General features: G+C 40.4%; 1 protein-coding gene and 1 pseudogene across 1 annotated transcript in view; one reads left to right on the top strand and one right to left on the bottom strand.

Moving 5' to 3' along the window:
• The window catches only part of LOC111524825 (zinc finger protein 100), a 49,307-nt gene that overhangs the window by 19,456 nt on the left and 11,469 nt on the right, over nt 1–18,382 (bottom strand). Inside the window, exons 3-4 of the mRNA XM_031934906.1 lie at nt 4,440–4,566; nt 3,537–3,635 (exon numbers count right to left, since the gene is read on the bottom strand). Of these exons, the coding sequence (XP_031790766.1) occupies nt 3,537–3,635; nt 4,440–4,566 (226 nt within the window). The remainder of the gene's footprint in view (nt 1–3,536; nt 3,636–4,439; nt 4,567–18,382) is intronic.
• On the top strand, nt 10,570–11,650 carry LOC111524838 (annotated as a pseudogene).

Raw genomic sequence — 18,382 nt, 5'->3', positions numbered from 1 at the left:
GAAATTTTTGGTAGGCTGGGCGCAGTGGTTCATGCCTGTAATCCCAGCACTTTGGAAGGCTGAGGCGGAGGGATCGCTTGAGACCAGGGATTCTTTCTTTCTTTCTTTCTTTTTTTTTTTTGAGACAGAGTCTCGCTTTATCACCCAGGCTGGAGTGCAGCGGCCAGATCTCAGCTCACTGCAAGCTCCGCCTTCCGCGTTTACGCCATTCTCCTGCCTCAGCCTCCCAGTAGCTGGGACTACAGGGGGCCGCCACCACGCCCGGCTAGTTTTTTTTTTTTTAGTAGAGAGGGGGTTTCACCGTGTTAGCCAGGATGGTCTCCATCTCCTGACCTCGTGATCCGCCCGTCTCGGCCTCCCAAAGTGCTGGGATTACAGGCTTGAGCCACTGCGCCCCGATGAGGCCAGGAATTCAAGACTAGCCTGGCGAACATGGTGAAACCCTGTCTCTACTAACAATCGAAAAAATTACCCAGGCGTGGTGTCGTTTACCTATAATCCCACCTACCCAGGAAGCTGAGGCAGGAGAACTGCTTGAACCCAGAAAGTGGAGGTTACAGTGAGCTGAGATCACGCTATTGCACTCCAGCCTGGGCGACAGAGCAAGACTCTGTCTCAAAAAAAAAAAAACAAAAAAAAAAAAGATTTAAGATGGTAAATTTTATGTTACGTGTTTTTGAAACCATTAATTTTTCTTTTTCTTCTTTCTTTTTTTTCTTTGAGACAGAGAATTGCCTGAACCCGGGAGGCGGAGGTTGCAGTGAGCCAGAGATCGCGCCACTGCACTCCTGCCTGGGCAACAGCAGCCAAACGCCGTCTCAAAAAAAAAAAAACACAAAAACAAACAAACAAAAAGGTGAAGAGGTGTCTGCTCTGTCAAATTCACAGACACCAATGCAAAATTGTATTGTGCTCACTGTGAATGCTTCTATTTTAACGTAGGACTGGAAAAAAGTGGCAGAATGATGAGTCAAAAACATTTTTAAAAAGCCACTGAAAACAAAGATAAGTAAGTAAAAGTTACTATTTGTGCATCATATGATCTTATATATGTAAAAAATAAACACTACATTGAAATTTGTCTAAAGTAATAAATACACTCGGTAAATTAGCAAAATATAAAATTAACCCACAAGTATAAATTATTGTTCCATAAATTTAAACCATCTGATACAATTAAGAGAACAATCTTATTTACAATAGCATTAAAATAATAAACTTCTGAGAGCAAATTTAACCAAGAAGGTAAAAAAAATCTTTACATTAAAAGATATGAGATCCTTTCCTTACTCCTTATACGAAGATTAATTCACGATGGATTAGAGACTTAAATGTTAGACCTAATACCATAAAAACCCTAGAAGAAAATCTAGGTAGTACCATTCAGGACATAGGCATGGGCAAGGACTTCATGTCTAAAACACCAAAAGCAACGGCAGCAAAAGCCAAAATTGACAAATGGGATCTAATTAAACTAAAGAGCTTCTGCACAGCAAAAGAAACTATCATCAGAGTGAACAGGCAACCTACAGAATGGGAGAAAATTTTTGCAATCTACACATCTGACAAAGGGCTAATTTCCAGAATCTACAAAGAACTCAAACAAATATACAAGAAAAAAACAAACAACCCCATCAAAAAGTGGGGAAAGGATATGAACAGACATTTCTCAAAAGAAGACATTCATACAGCCAACAGACACATGAAAAAATGCTCATCATCACTCACCATCAGAGAAATGCAAATCAAAACCACAATGAGATACCATCTCACACCAGTTAGAACGGCAATCATTAAAAAATCAGGAAACAACAGGTGTTGGAGAGGATGTGGAGAAATAGGAACACTTTTACACTGTTGGTGGGATTGTAAACTAGTTCAACCATTATGGAAAACAGTATGGCAATTCCTCAAGGATCTAGAACTAGATGTACCATATGACCCAGCCATCCCACTACTGGGTATATACCCAAAGGATTATAAATTATTCTACTACAAAGACACATGCACACGTATGTTTATTGCGGCACTATTCACAATAGCAAAGACTTGGAATCAACCCAAATGTCCATCAGTGACAGACTGGATTAAGAAAATGTGGCACATATACACCATGGAATACTATGCAGCCATAAAAAAGGACGAGTTTGCGTCCTTTGTAGGGACATGGATGCAGCTGGAAACCATCATTCTTAGCAAACTATCACAAGAAGAGAAAACCAAACACCGCATGTTCTCACTCATAGGTGGGAACTGAACAATGAGCTCACTTGGACTCGGGAAGGTGAACATCACACACCGGGGCCTATCATGGGGAGGGGGGAGGGGGGAAGGATTGCATTGGGGAGTTATACATGGTATAAATGATGAATTGATGGGTGCTGACGAGTTGATGGGTGCAGCACACCAACATGGCACAAGTATACATATGTAACAAACCTGCACATTATGCACATGTACCCTAGAACTTAAAGTATAATAAAAACATAAAATTAAATTAAATTAAATTAAAAAAATAAATAAATAAAAGATATGATAGGCACAGTGGCTCACGCCTGTAATCCCAACACTTTGGGAGGCCGAGGCAGGCAGATCACGAGGTCAAGAGATCAAGACAATCTGACCAACATGGTGAAACCCTGTCTCTACCAAAAATACAAAAAATTAGCTGGGTGTGGTGGCATGGGCCTGTAGTCCCAGCTATGCAGGAGTCTGAGGCAGGAAGATTGCTTGAACCCAGGAGGCAGAAGTTGCAGTGAGTCAAGATCACGCCACTGCACTCCAACCTGGCAAAAGAGCGAGACTCCTTCTCAAAAGACAAAACAAAACAAAAAAGATGTAAGATACCAATGAAATAAATTATTGAAGACACAAATTTTAAAATATTTCATGTCCATGGATTGAAAGAATAAATATTGTTAAAGTGTCATATTATCTAGTCTATAGCTTCAATAAACTTCCTATTAAAATTCCAGTGAAGAGGGGTATTATACTTTATAATTTCTAACTGTATTTCAAGAATATAGTAGTAAAAACAGGATGGAATGTGCAGAAAGATTAACAAATCAGTGGAACAGAAACCACTGCTTTCATACATTTCAGACATGATGAAAAAACAGAACTAAAAAATAGTTTAACATGGAGTTTCCCAAAATTATGCAGATATCTGTGTGTACCCCAAAGTAATGGAAAAGCAGGCAGATTGTACAGTCTTTTATACTCCATGAAAAGGACTCTGGCTCTCACTGTAAACTTGAAGGAAGATCACCAAAAGGAAAGTAGAATCTTTAAAGAATTTAAAAGCATAAGACAGAAGATGCCCCTACATGACAGAAATAAATAAATAAATAAATAAATAAATAATAAAAAATAAAGTAAATAAAAAAATTTAAAAACCCAAAAAACAAAAACACTCAGGCGTCCCAGAAACTATTTCCTTTGGAACACAGCTTCCCAAATCACATTTGAATGACCAGTTTTCTTTTTGACCTTTGGACCTCTTATCTGTGTCATCTGTTGTGTTCACCCTCACCTACCTGAGCTTTTGGCTACCATCTCATGACTCTTTATATTCCAGGGCTCTTTTCCTTGCTCCAGACAGGTGATCAGGTCTGGCTTAGTGAGAGCAATACCTGCTTTATTAGAAATAAATAACATGAATCTTTCTCATATTCTCCAATTACCATCCTAGTAGTATGCTTAGTAAAGAGGAAGTGACAGAATATTCTAGAATAATCCCAAAATACTAATTAATGAGATAAATTTCTAAATATTTAGAGAATATTTAAAACTTGTAGGTCCTTAATTTCACTATCCAGTACTCATGAATCAAACAATTGGTGGTGATGAATAGATTTTAAAATATGGGCATATATATATATACACATTTATTTATTTTTGAGATGGAGTCTCGCTCTGTTGCCAAGGCTGGAGTGCAGTGTCATGATCTTGGCTCACTACAACCCCCGTTCTCCTGGGTTCAAGTGATTCTCCTGCCTCAGCTTCCTGAGTAGCTGGGACTACAGGCACGTGCCACCATGCCTGGCTAATTTTTGTATTTTCACTTTGTTGGCCAGGCTGGTCTCAAACTTCTGACCTCATGACCCACCTGCCTCAGCCTCCCAAAGTGCTGAGATTACAGGAGTGAGCCACCGTGCCCGGTCTAAAATCATGGGCAACAATATTTTATGCCACTAAATTTCTAGAATTACCACTGATCTAGCGTGAAGGATATAGATCAGCTTTGGAATGTGGGAAGTTCAGGTCAAGATGAAACATCTTGAAGACATTCTTTTCCACACAAAGTCTCAAGATTTTCTTGAAAAAACGGATCAGAAACTAATTTATGCAAAGCATAAATTACCAAAAATCATTCCACAAAAAAAGAGAAAGGAAACCTTTAGGGTATATTAGAAATTGTGTATTAAAGGTATTCTTACCCAAGAAGACCAGGTTTCTGTAGTTCTCTAACATCACTTTCCTATACAAACCCTGCTGAGCAGTGTCCAGGCATTGCCACTCCTCCAGAGAGAATTCTATGGCCACATCCCTAAATGTCAATGGCCCCTGAAAAACATAAGCACACAGACACACATATATTTACCAAGTGGCCATGAGCAGAAGTTATCATTTTAATTATAATGAAACAACAGAGTAAAGAGAATTGGTTCTGATTAATAGAAATAACTGAAAATTTGCAGTAATTTTTAACACAGAAATATTCTCTAAAATATCCTCTAACTCTGAGAGAAGAGAATGGCATAAGATCCACAACACCAGTGTATATATGATACTTTTTAGATAATAAAGTATAAAATTAAGAGCATATAGGCCGGGCGCGGTGGCTCAAGCCTGTAATCCCAGCACTTTGGGAGGCCGAGACGGGCGGATCACGAGGTCAGGAGATCGAGACCATCCTGGCTAACACGGTGAAACCCGGTCTCTACTAAAAATACAAAAACTAGCTGGGCGAGGTGGCGGGCGCCTGTAGTCTCAGCTACTCGGGAGGCTGAGGCAGGAGAATGGCGTAAACGCGGGAGGCGGAGCTTGCAGTGAGCTGAGATCCGGCCACTGCACTCCAGTCCGGGCCACAGAGCAAGACTCCGCCTCAAAAAAAAAAAAAAACAAGAACAAACAAACAAACAAAAAAAGAGCATATACACAAACATATACATTTTTTAGTGCAATGTTTACATCATAAAGAATGAGCTGTGTATATTTTTAAGATAAAAAAGAGATGATGAGTTAGAAGGCATCTCTTGAATTTTAATGTGTATAATAAACTGGAAATCTTGTGCAGACTGTTTTTCAGAAGATCTGGAATGAAGTCTGAGTTTCTGAATTTCTAATGAGCTCATTAGTAATGCCAATGTTTTTAGCCCCAAAAGAAAATTCTGTGAAACATCCAGTAGCTGGAAGAGCCTGTGTTTTGCCTGATTTTTCTGGCCTGTAAACAAAGAGACTTCATTTTCCAAAGACAGATATATGCAAAGAAAACCTAAGAAAAAAGGGCACCTGCCACATTAAATGTGATGGCTTATGCACATTATCTGCATAAAGATACCTAATACTGACAAGAAAAATAGTTAACTCTGTAGTGAGAAAAATATCAGAGCGCTTTTTAACTAAGTAAATTATTAATATTAACAACACTAGGACAAACTTTTATGGTGTGCTGATGCACATAGAAGAACACAGCATCATCGCCTAGATATTGCCCCTCAAAAAGTAAATTATAGTCTGAATTCAATCATACAGAAACATCAGTTTTATGCAAAGTTCAAGATACAGGTATCTCCAATGTTCTGTAATTTTCAATAATGATTTTATTTATTTATTTATTATTTTTTTGAGACGGAGTCTCACTCTGTTGCCCAGGCTGGAGTGCAGTGGTGCGATCTCATCTCACTGTAAGCTCCGCCTCCTGGGTTCACACCATTCTTCTACCTCAGCCTTCCAAGTAGCTGGGACTACAGGCACCCACCACAACACCTGGCTGATTTTTTGTATTTTTAGTAGAGATTTGGTTTCACCACATTAGCCAGGATGGTCTCGATCTCCTGACCTCGTGATCTGCAGGCCTCGGCCTCCCAAAGTGCTGGGATTACAGGCGTGAGCCACCACGCCCGGCCCCAATAATGATTTTAAGTAGTCTTTCTTTAGCACCCTACAGAGCAGGTATCTCTCAGGTTTTTTTTCAGAACTTTCTGGGTAATAAAGGCCACCCTATTTAAATAAGTATTTTCTTAATCCTATTCTGCATAGAGGTAATGGAGAACACAGATGGAACCTCAACATTACATATTCTCCATGTAAACCCCAGCTTTCCCCAATAGGAATCTTGAGTATCCACATCCTTCCATGTTCAACAGCCACAATGGGAACATTTTTAATAGTGCAGATCATAAATTCATGGTAAGAATTCTGCATGGCATATAAGAAGCCATGATATTGAGAATGTAGAGAAGGCTCTAGTACATAGGAAAGAAATATTCTGCATAGACCTTTGACTATCATCAGAATTTTAAAAAGTAGTTAAACTCATTAGTAAGGAAAAACACAAGTAGAGAAGTAAAGGTCTGCAAATACTAAATGCATGAGACTCCAGAAGAAAGAGTGGACAAAGCTCTTGATCTGAGACATGTGTAGCTGAAAAAAAAAAAAAAAAAATTCCTCTTTCTCCTCCTTCTCTTGGAATCCTTTTCAGATGAAATTCTCTAAACAAGTTAACACTTGCATCTTGAGAAAACTGCCTTAAACACGTCAGCACCACCTTCTTACCTGCTAGCATCACACCCACAGACAGAAGGACCAAGACCAAAAAGTCCACCCATTTCTTTCCTTTATAACAGAAGAGATTCAACAACAATGTACTGCTCCATGGATGTAAAAATATGTTTCTCCTTTCCTGTCCTCAGGTGCCCTCCCCTGCCACAAACACCAGCAATTTCTGCTACAGTAATGAAAATATGGGCCACACTGTCCTGTCCCTACCAAACCCAAACAGAACAGGTCCTGTAACCACCCTTTAGTGCAAAGCTCTCATGAATGTATCTTGAAGCCCTCATACTTGATTCTGGCCTCACCTTAGAGTCACATGAGGCTCTTCATTAAAACAACATGGATGCTTCCACCCACAATAAACAGGAGCTGTGGGGAGGGCACAAGAGATTTCTGCCAACTGGCCATGTGATACTAATGAGAAGCCTGGGCTGATAACCACTAAGCTAAGCATTGCCTCTCAAGCTTTAATGAACTTAAAAATCACTTGGTAATGTTGGTCCCACTCTACATAATGTGATTCTGCCGGTTTGGAAAGGGTCCATGGATGGGTGTTTCAAACAAGTCCCCTGTCAATCCTGATGTTGCTCCCCCGGGCTCATCATTAGCATTACTTAGAGAAGCAGGCACAGCACAGAGTCCCTTATACTCAGCACTCTTGTCACAACACAAATACTTCTGGTACAAATGAAGACAACTACACTCTATCTTGAAGTTTTATATTATTTGCTGGCTCTTTAAAGTTTACAGAGGAAACAGAAGGCAGCAATGTTGGAATAAGTCTGCATTTGGAAAACATGTACATATGTAGTAATGCAATAATTATTAAGCAGGTACTATGTGCTCAAGAGTATAATACAGAGCATTGTGCTGGGCCTAACACACTGGAAGTTGATACTAGTGTTCAGTAAGTCTCAGAATTTAGGTGAAGGGCCCAGCATTATTACTTCTTCCTCTTTTTTCTCTGTCATTGATTTTTTAAAAAATGTACAGAATAAAGCTAAATATAGACAGAGGAGCGGGCATACAAAGAGTTTAAGAAATTTTTTTCTATTTATATTTACTTGTCTGTGATTTGTGGAGCAACTACTAGAACTGCAGGAATAGAAAACACGTTGCTAAATGGAATGTTTCTGTAAGCACTGGTTTTAATACAAAATTTTAAGAAATAAGATGTTAAAATGTATAGTTTATTTTTCTTATTTATCTGCTTTTGGGTTGCAGGAAATTGTAAGCACCAGCTCTAGAAAGGCAGAAGGATTTACCGGCCAAAACTCTGACCTTTATACAACAGTTCTGAAAGGCAAGACTCCAGAGTGGGCCAGACCCTAAAGAAGGCCTTCAAAAAGGGTGAATCTGAACAGAAATGGGGCAGGGAAAGGACCCTATGTAGAATTCTGTTCTCTACGCCACTGGGGTATTTCCAGTTCTGTTTTTCCTAAGCTTACCTAAGAAAAACTTAAATCTCAGCGTTTATGTAACTTTAATCTATTTTTGCCACTGCTCTGTCAATTTATAACTATACTATCAAGCAATTTAAATGACTTTTTAAAAGTTTTCTGGAATAATTTTATTAGAAGATAAATATGTATTCTCAACAAAGTAAAAGATACAACAAATAACAATAACTCTTCAGTCCATAAATATCCCTTCAGGTGATAACCTCAGAAGACACAATAATGTGAAAAGAAGTGGCCCAAGTTTTTTTTTTTTTTTTGAGACGGAGTTTCATTCTTGTTGCCTAGGCTGGAGTGCAATAGCATGATCTTGGCTAACCGCAACCTCTGCCTCCTGGGTTCAAGCGATTCTCCTCCTCAGTAGCTGGAATTACAGGCATGCACCTCCACGCCTAGCTATTTTTTTTGTATTTTTAGCGGAGATGGGGTTTCTCCATGTTGTTCAGGCTGATCTCGAACTCCCGACCTCAGGTGATCCACCCGCCTCAGCCTCCTGAAGTGCTGGGATTACAGGCATGAGCCACCGTGCCCGTCTGAAGAGGCCAAAGTTTTATTTTGCTCTGCACACATCCATTCACCGTACCAACCATATGTTGTTTAATTCAACCATGTGTCCAGTTGCTAGTCTAGACCAAAAGTTTCTGGATGGTAGGGACCATGACTGCTTCATCTATTTTTTGAATGACCTTATGAAATGGAAGCAATTAGTTTATCTTTTGAGTCACCAGACCTCCTCTTTGTCTTTCACCAAAGTAACAGGAAACTAGAGAAACTCTCATCTGGGTACAAACCAAAGTTATCTCTTATATGAGGGGAGAAAAAAAACACAGAATGATCCATTTCTCTTACACTGAGACACAAGCAGAATTAACCACTCTTGTCAGCCTGACACAATTCTGCCCTGGACATCCTCAAATGTCTCAAAGACATCTAGGTGATTGTGAGAAGGTTCTTAGTGACCCTGGGCTGATGGCCCAATGATAAGCCAGGCTGAGAGAAATTCATGCTGATTCTAAATAGAAAATGGAACTGCCTTGGTGGAGCCCCAGAACCTGGATCACCTATCCTGATTTGCTAGCTTTTGGGTAAGAACAACAACAATACTCAACTCTAGTGTCATATTTTACAGGTAGGTATAGTTGTGGTCATGGCTCTGGATACTTTATGGCCTTGATCTCTCACTAAGATGCTTGTTTACACTTACAGATTCTGTCATCAGATTCTATTTACACCTGGAGTCTCTCACATAACTGTAGCAGGTCACTGAACAAGATCTGAAAAGCTTAAAGAGCCACACTCTCAAATGGGGGCTTTAAGATTTCTACGCTGACATCTCACAATACAGAAAATGCCTTCTGTTGGTTTTCAGTACATTTTCAATTCAAAGTCTTCTGGCCCTGTCTTGTAAATCCCAGGCAGAGGCCAGACCTTATGTGCAGATTCTAGGTGGGATCAACCTGGCTCTGCATCCTTGGGTGTTACAGCAAACAGTACAATCAAAGGAGAGTTCCCCTATAGAGGCTGCTCTGACACATTCTAAATAATATGTCTAACTAAAAGAAAAAACTGAGGCAACATGAATATAAGTAGAGAGTTCATCTGGGCCAAGCTTGAGGACTATAACCTTGGAGCGAAAATACATCTTTCAAAGACTGAACAAATAAGAAACTGAATCCCTCAACAGACCAATAACAAGTGCCAAAATTGAACTGGTTTTAAACGGCCAGCCAACCACAAATAAAAAAGAACCAGACAAATTTGCAGATGAAGAGCTGGTACCACTTCTAATATTATTTCAAAATATTGAGAAAAAGGGACTTATTTTTCAACTCATTATATAAAAACAGCATCATTGTGATACCAAAACCGTTAAGAGACACAACAACAACAAAAAAACTTTAGGCCAATATCCCTGAGGAGCACTGATGTGAAAAACTTCAAAAAAATACTGGAGAGCCGAATCCAGCAGCACATCAAAAAACTTATCTACCACTATCAAGTCGGCTTCATCCCTGGGATGCAAGGCTGGTTCAACATATGCAAATCAATAAATGTAATCCATCACATAAAGAGAACAAAAGACAAAAACATATAATTATCTGGAGAGGAGTCAGCTTGGGGAGGCCGCCGCAGCGGCGTGAGGGTGCGAGGAGGCCCAAGACCTGCCCGGGGCGGGTCGCGGGGTGGGCGGGCAAACTGAGGGCAAGGAGGCATCTGCTTGCGCGGTGCAGCCCCGACTGCGCCATTGTTGGGGGAGGGGGTGCTGCGTAGGGCCGCGGAGCAGGGTGCTAGAGAAGGCGCCGGAGGCAGCAGAGAGGAGCGAAGGCGCCCCATGGGAAACACGCTGACCTATTGCGTGTCCCCCAATACCAGACTCAAGCTGGGCAGGTGCGCGGGGTCTGAGGTGTACTGCGCATCCGACATCTACTAGGGGGCATGCGGGGTGGGGATGCGGTGGCGGTAGCTCCGGCTGCTGTGGAGCCTGCCAAGTTGGATTACGGGAGCGGGCGAGGGCCACCACCTGCAGCACGTCAGCGACCGCGAGATGCCCGAAGATTTAGCTTTGGAGTCAAACCCTTCTGACCATCCGAGGGCAAACACAATTTTCCTGAGCAAATCTCAAACCGATGTGCGAGAAAAGAGGAAAAGCAACCACTTAAATCATGTATCTCCAGGACAGCTTACTAAAAAGTATAGCTCATGTTCAACAATATTTCTAGATGACAGAACAGTCAGCAGCCTAATCTTAGAACCACAGTAAAATGTGTGACCTCAGAAATATATTACCACGTAAAGAACAGAGATGCAAATAGATTCCTGGATATTTCTCATGAGAGATCACATCCACTTACATGAGAAAAAGTTCCACAGGAATACTTTAAGCATGATCCTGAGCACAAGTTTATTTACAGATTTGTTCCTATTCTTTTTAGTGCTGCGCAGCTAACAGCTGAATGTACAGCAGTAACTTTGGTTTACCTAGAAAAGTTTTTAACTTATGCTGAAATCAACATTTGTCTCACTAACTGGAAAACGATTGTTCTGGGAGCCGTTCTTCTTGCCTCCAAGGTTTCGGATGATCAGGCTGTATGGAATATGGACTACTGCCAGATCCTCAAGGACATTACAGTTGAGGACATGAATGAAATGGAAAGGCATTTTTCGGAGCTTCTTCAGTTTAATATTAATGTTCCTGCCAGGTTTGTGCCAAACACTACTTTGACCTTCTCTCCTAAGCAGATGACAACAACTTGAATTTTCTATTTTCTCCTCTTAGCAAAGAAAGAGCACGGAACCTAGAGGCTATTTCTAGATTATGTGAAGACAAAGACTGGTGTGGAGCAGCTACACGGAGGTCTTTCAGCGCTGATAACTTCATTGGTATTCAGCACTCTAAAGCCATCCTCTCTTAAAGGGAGAAGTGAGGGGTTATAATGTCATGCGACCTTCATCTACAAACATTGGAGAAATATCACCTTTCCTGCTCAAAAACCAGCAAAATTAGTGTTTTCATCAAAAGAAAAGAGCTCAAATTCAAGAGACTCATGGACAACAAGGATCATACTCCACAGAAAAGAATGGGACCTTGTCAATGCAACAAAACACTCTTCTGTCCTTTTTAATGTTTCAAAAAACCACTCCAAAATGAAGGCTCCCATCCCACACACAGATATTTGCTTACGGTGTGGGCCGACAGCTGTGACCTATGTAAGGTTTTTTTAAACAATAGTTTAAATTTTTAGACTTTAAAGACACTTAACCATATAACTTTTATGTTTCTTCCAGTTTTTCTCCCCCTGCGCATTTTGCTGCATATCCCTTTAGAATCAATGCAGTGTTACCATTAAAACAAGGGACTCTAACTAAAGCCACTTAGGAGCAGACTGCAGCATCATTAGGGATTCAAGGGTTCTTCCTCCCTACTGTTACCACTGAAGCTGCTAGTCATTGGCAATCATTTTAAACCAAAAAGCTGATGGATAACATTTGTCATTCATATTCTTTGCAAGCATTACTTCAGCATCTTAGCATGTTTGGGGTCATTAAACAGAGGAAGTATCGGTTATTCATATCTACTTCTAGTGGGGTCCATGTTGCATTTCTTGTGAACTATAAATGGTGCTTCTCATTTTCTGATAATTTTTATCTTGTTAAATAAACGTATTAAAAGATATTTTCAAAATGCCAACCAACATGGTGGTTCAGTGACCGTGAAAAAAAAAGTATAGCAGTTTTAAACTTTAATATAATTTGGGCCCTCCAAGGCACTGCAGCATGAGTATAAATGCTATAGACCTTTGAAAAACATCGTTTGAGAGTTTTGTTTTTTTTTTCTTTACGAGATGGGGGTCTTGCTGTGTTGTCCAGGCTGGAATGCGGTGGCTATTCATGGGTGCAGTCATGGTGCACTGCAGCCTAGAACTTCCTGGCTTCGGGCCATCCTCTAGCTTTGGCCACACGAGTGACTGAGACTGCAGGTGCACCCGGCATTTGTCTCCTGAGTGTTAGGCATTTGATTTTTTGTTTCAGTCACTCTTGAAGATAGCAGACATTGACTGAAGCAAAAAATTAAAAGCTTTATATTCAAAATTCTTAAAATGAAGCTGGGTGTGGTGGTGCATGCCTGAGGTTCCAGCTACTTGGGGGCTGGGGCTGGAGGATTGCTTGGGGTCAGGTATTGGAGGGTGCAGTGTACCGTGATGGTGCCTATAGAAATAGCTACTGCACTTCAACCTGGACAACATATCAGGACCCCATCTCTTAGAAAAATGCAAAATTAAATGCAAAAGAAATGTGCTGGGCATAGTGATTCATGCCTATTATCTCAGTACTTTGGGAGGCTGAGGTGGGAGGATTACTTGAGCGCAGCAGTTCGAGAACAGTCTACTCAACACAGTGAAATCTTGTCTGTAAAATAATAATAATAATAATAAATAAAAATAATTAGCTGGATATGGTGGCATGTGTCTGTAGTCCAAGCTACTCTGGAGACTGAGGTGGGAGGATCACTTGGGCCTTGGGGGTCAAGGCTGCAGTGGACCACGGTCATGCCACTGCACTCCAGCCTGGGTGACATCCAGATCCCGTTTCAAAAGAAGGAAAAGAAAAACATTCAGGCAAGGTTTTGTGAAGGTTTGTAGCATTTATACTTCTACAAGTATCAAAGCTTACAATTACATTAAACATTTGGAGTATCTTGTATCTCCATAAAATGTCCTTCTCTTTTTAAAAGGAGTTACTTGCAGAGCTGTGCTCTATATGCATTGATCACTGAAGTTTCTTTAATGTAAAGGAAGATTTTGAAGAGCAGTGTTAATTAATATGTAATAAAAACAATTGGACCCTAATGATAGAAGGTGATATGAACAGCTGTTTTATCATCCTACATGCTACCAAGCTGTAGGTGTCCCATTAAATCCTGCTATTTAAGAAATAACTCACATGACCCTTAGGAACACTTATTTCAGACTTTAAAAGGAAAGGAAAAAATAATTTTAGGAGACTGATAATGTCATCTAAATTTGAAAAACTAAAAGGAGATTAGTGTTCTCAACTATGTGAAATCTATTTCTCCTACTTTCTCAAATCTAATCCTAGGAACCTTGCTCATAAACAAAGCATTTTTGGGCCAGGAATACTTCCTCCACTATAGCAATGTTTCACATCATATTGTGATACAATTTCCATCATTTTTAAAGGACAGATAAATACACGTTAAATAATGATATAAAAATATTACAATCTACCACCTCAAAAAAAAAAAATTGTTTATGGAGTTCAGAGCTTGGAGATTCAAGTATTAATAGCCATTTTATTTTAAAAAGAATGTTACAATTTATGTGGTTTTTATTTCTCATGCTTATATTAAAAGCTAATAAACTCTTTTAATTAAAAAAAAAAACATAATTATCTCAATAGAAAAAAAGCCTTTGATAAAATTCAGCATCCCTTCATGTTAAAAACCAGTGGAACAGAACAGAGACCTCAGAAATTAACACCACACATTTACAACCATCTGACCTTCGACAAACCTGACAAAAGCAATGGGGAAAGGATCTTCTATTAAGTAAATGGTGGTGGGGAAACTGGCTAGCCATATGCAGAAAAATGAAACTGGACCCCTTCCTTATAAAATTATACAAAAATTAACTTACACAAAAATTAACTGAAGATGGGTTAAACACTTAAATGTTTAACCATAAAAACCCTAAATGAAAACCTAGGCAATACCATTCAGGACAAAAGCATGGGAAAGACTTCATGACAAAAACACCAAAAGCAATTGCAACAAAAGCCAAAATTTGACAAATGGGATCTAATTAAACTAAAGAGCTTCTGCACAGCAGAAGAAACTATCATCAGAGTGAACAGACAACCGAGAGAACAGGAGAAAATTTTTGCAATCTACCCATCTGACAAAGTCTAATATCCAGAAAAAAACTTATACAAATTTAAAAGAAAAAATAACTCCATCACAAAGTGGGCAAAACATGGAAAGACACTTCTCAAAAGACGTTTACGTGGCCAACAAATATATGAAAAAACACTCAGCTGGGCATGGTGGCTAATGCCTGTAATCTCAGCACTTTGGGAAGCCGAGGCGGCTGGATCACCTGAGGTTAGGAGTTCAAGACCAGCTTGGCCAACATGGAGAAACCTGTCTCTACTAAAAATACAAAATTAGCCAGGCGTGGTGGCGGATGCCTGTAATCCCAGCTACTTGGGAGGCTGAGGCAGGAGATTCACTTGAACCCAGGAGACAGAGGTTGCAGTGAGCCAAGATCACGCTATTGCACTCCAGCCTGGGCAAAAGAGCGAAACGGAAGGAAGGAAGGAAGGAAGGAAGGAAGGAAGGAAGGAAGGAAGGAAGAAATCTCAACATCACTGATCATCAGGGAAATGCAAATCAAAACCACAATGAGATACATCTCACACCAGTCAGAATGGTAAATAATAAAAAGTCGAGAAGCAGATGCTGGTGAGGCTGTGGAGAAATAGAACACATTTACACTGTTGGTGGGAAGGCAAATTAACCATTGTGGAAGACAGTATGGTCATTCCTCAAGGATCTAGACCAGAAATACCATTTGATCCAGCAATCCCATTACTGAGTATATACCCAAAGGAATATAAACCATTCTACTATAAAGACACATGCACGCGCATGTTGACTGCAGCACTAGTTACAATAACAAAGACATGGAACCAACCCAAATGCCCATCAATGATAGAGTGGATAAAGAAAATGTGGTACATATATGCCATGGAATACTATGCAGCCATCAAAAGGAATGAGATCATGTCCTCTGCAGGAACATGAATGAAGCTAAAAGCCAGCATCCTCAGCAAACGAACACAGGAACAGAAAACCAAACATTGCATGCTCTCATTCATAAGTGGGAGCTGAAAAATGAGAACACATGGACACAGACAGTGAAACTACACACACCAGGAGCTGTTGAGGGGTGAATGGTGAGGAGACAGAATTTAGAGGATGGGTGAATAGGCGCACCAAATCACCATGGCACACATACCTATGTAACAAACCTGCATGTTCTGCACGTGTATCCCCCTGCTTTTTTAGAAGAAATTTTTTAAAACAGTAAAAAAATTGTTACTCATCACATAAACCAAAACTAAAGACAAAAACCACAGGATTATTTCAATAGATGCTAAAAAAGCCTTCAATATAATTTACTATCCTTCATGTTCAAACCCTCAACAAACTAGGCACTGAAGGCACATACTTCAAAATAATGAGTCATCTTTGACAAACTTACAGCCAACATACTAAATGGACACAAGTGGGAAGCATTCCTCCTTGAAAACTGGCACAAGACAAGGATGCCTTCCCTCAAAACTCCTATTCGACATAGAATTGGTACAGTCTCAGCAGAAAACCTCTCTAAACTGATAAGCAACTTCAGCAAAGTTTCAGGATACTAAATCAGTAGCATCGCTGTACATCAACATCCAAGCCAAAAGTCAAATCAAAAACATAATGCCATTCACAACTACCACATACACACACATAAACATCTAGGAATACAGCTAACTAGGAATGTGAAAGATCTCTGACAAGATGACCAAACACTGCTTAAAGAAGGGAGAGATGACACAAACTAATGAAAAACCATTTTAGGCTCATGGATAGAAAAGATTAATATCAGGCCGGGCGCGGTGGCTCAAGCCTGTAATCCCAGCACTTTGGGAGGCCGAGACGGGCGGATCACGAGGTCAGGAGATCGAGACCATCCTGGCTAACACGGTGAAACCCCGTCTCTACTAAAAAATACAAAAAAACTAGCTGGGCGAGGTGGCGGGTGCCTGTAGTCCCAGCTACTCGGGAGGCTGAGGCAGGAGAATGGCTTAAACCCGGGAGGCGGAGCTTGCAGTGAGCTGAGATCCGGCCACTGCACTCCAGCCTGGGCAACAGAGCCAGACTCCGTAACAACCATTTTAGGCTCATGGATAGAAAAGATTAATATCATTAAAATGTCAAAACTACCCAAAGAAATTTACTGACTTAATGCTATTCCTTTTTTTGTTGTTGTTGTTGTTGTTGTAGAAATACTCATGATCTCCAGAAACAGTCATTAAAATCTTACAAATCATATTTCCAAAAAGGTTTCACATTTCTTTTTTTTTTTAAAGGAGTCTCTAATCTCCCTCACATAGTGCAGCCTGGCTAGTCCTTTGGCCTGGCTACATCATGGCAGGGATCTCTGAAGACACTGTGTCCAGGGGCTGCCAGTGACAGTCCATCAGAGCATCATACAGCTCCTCACTCTGTTCCATGAACTCTTTGTTGGCCTCAGTCACATCCAGCTGTGGCATGGGGTCTTCCAATGCATCATCTCCAACTTCTTCATATGTCTGCATGGTGCTCTGGGTATAGCCATACCGGGGGTAACTGTAGCTGTAGCTGCCTGTGTTAATGCTATTCCTAACAAATTACCAAAAACATTATTAACAGAACTAAAAATTAACTTATATGGAACTAAAATGAGCCCGAATAGCCAAGGCAATTTTAAGCAAAAAGAAGAAAGCTGGAAGCATTACATTACCCCTCTTCAAACTACACTAAAGGGCTACAGTAATCAAAGCAGCATAATACTGATACAAAAAGAGATGCATACAAAAATGCAACAGAATAGAGAGCCCAGAAATAATGCCACACACCTCCAACTATCTGATCTTTGACAAAGCTGACAAGAGGAACGTGGGAAGAATTCCCTATTTAATAAATGGTGCTGGAATAAGCTGGGAGCGGTGGCTCATATCTGTAATCCCAGCATTTTGGGAGGCTGAGGCGGGTGGATCACTTAAGGTAAGAAGGTCGATACCAGCCTGGCCAACGTGGTGAAACCCTGCCTCTACTAAAAATACAAAAATTAGCTGGGTGTGGTGGCACATGCCTGTAATTCTAGCACTTTGGGAGTCCAAGGCAGGTGGACCACTTGAGGTCAGGAGTTCCAGGCCAGCCTGGCCAATACAGTAAAACTTCATCTCTACTGAGAATACAAGAATTAGCAGGGCGTGGTGGTGCATGTCTGTAGTTCCAGCTGCTCAAGAGGCTGAGGCATGAGAATTGCTTGAACCCATGAGGCAGAGGTTGCAGTGAGTCAAGATTATGCCACTGAACTCCAGCCTGGGTCACAGAGTGAGACTCTGTCTCAAAAGAAAAAAATAGTCATTAACAGATACTGGCAAGGTTGAAGACAAAAGGGAATGCTTATACGCTGCTGGTGGGAGTGTAAATTAGTTCAATCATTGTGAAAAGCAGTGTGGCGATTCCTCACAGAACTAAAAACAGAATTACCATTGGACCCAGCAACCTCTTAATTGGGTATATATTCAAAGAAATATAAATTATTCTACCATAAAGTCACATGCACATGCACGTTCATTTCAGCACTGTTCACAATAACAAAGACATGGAATAAACCTAAATGTCTATCAGTGGTAGCCTAGATTGAAAAAAATATGGTATGGTCAGACAACAGAGCTCATTCTTGTAATCCCAGCACTTTGGGAGGCTGAGGCAGGTGGATTACCTTAGCTCAAGAGTTCAAGACGAGCCTGGGCAGCATGGCAAAACCTCATCTCTACAAAATATGAAAAAAATTAGTCAGACGTGGTAG

Source organism: Piliocolobus tephrosceles, chromosome 21 (genome assembly GCF_002776525.5).
Source record: "Piliocolobus tephrosceles isolate RC106 chromosome 21, ASM277652v3, whole genome shotgun sequence".
Lineage (NCBI taxonomy): Eukaryota > Metazoa > Chordata > Mammalia > Primates > Cercopithecidae > Piliocolobus > Piliocolobus tephrosceles.
Note: the sequence above shows the minus strand (reverse complement) of the source record. Positions and strands in the feature narration are given on the sequence as shown.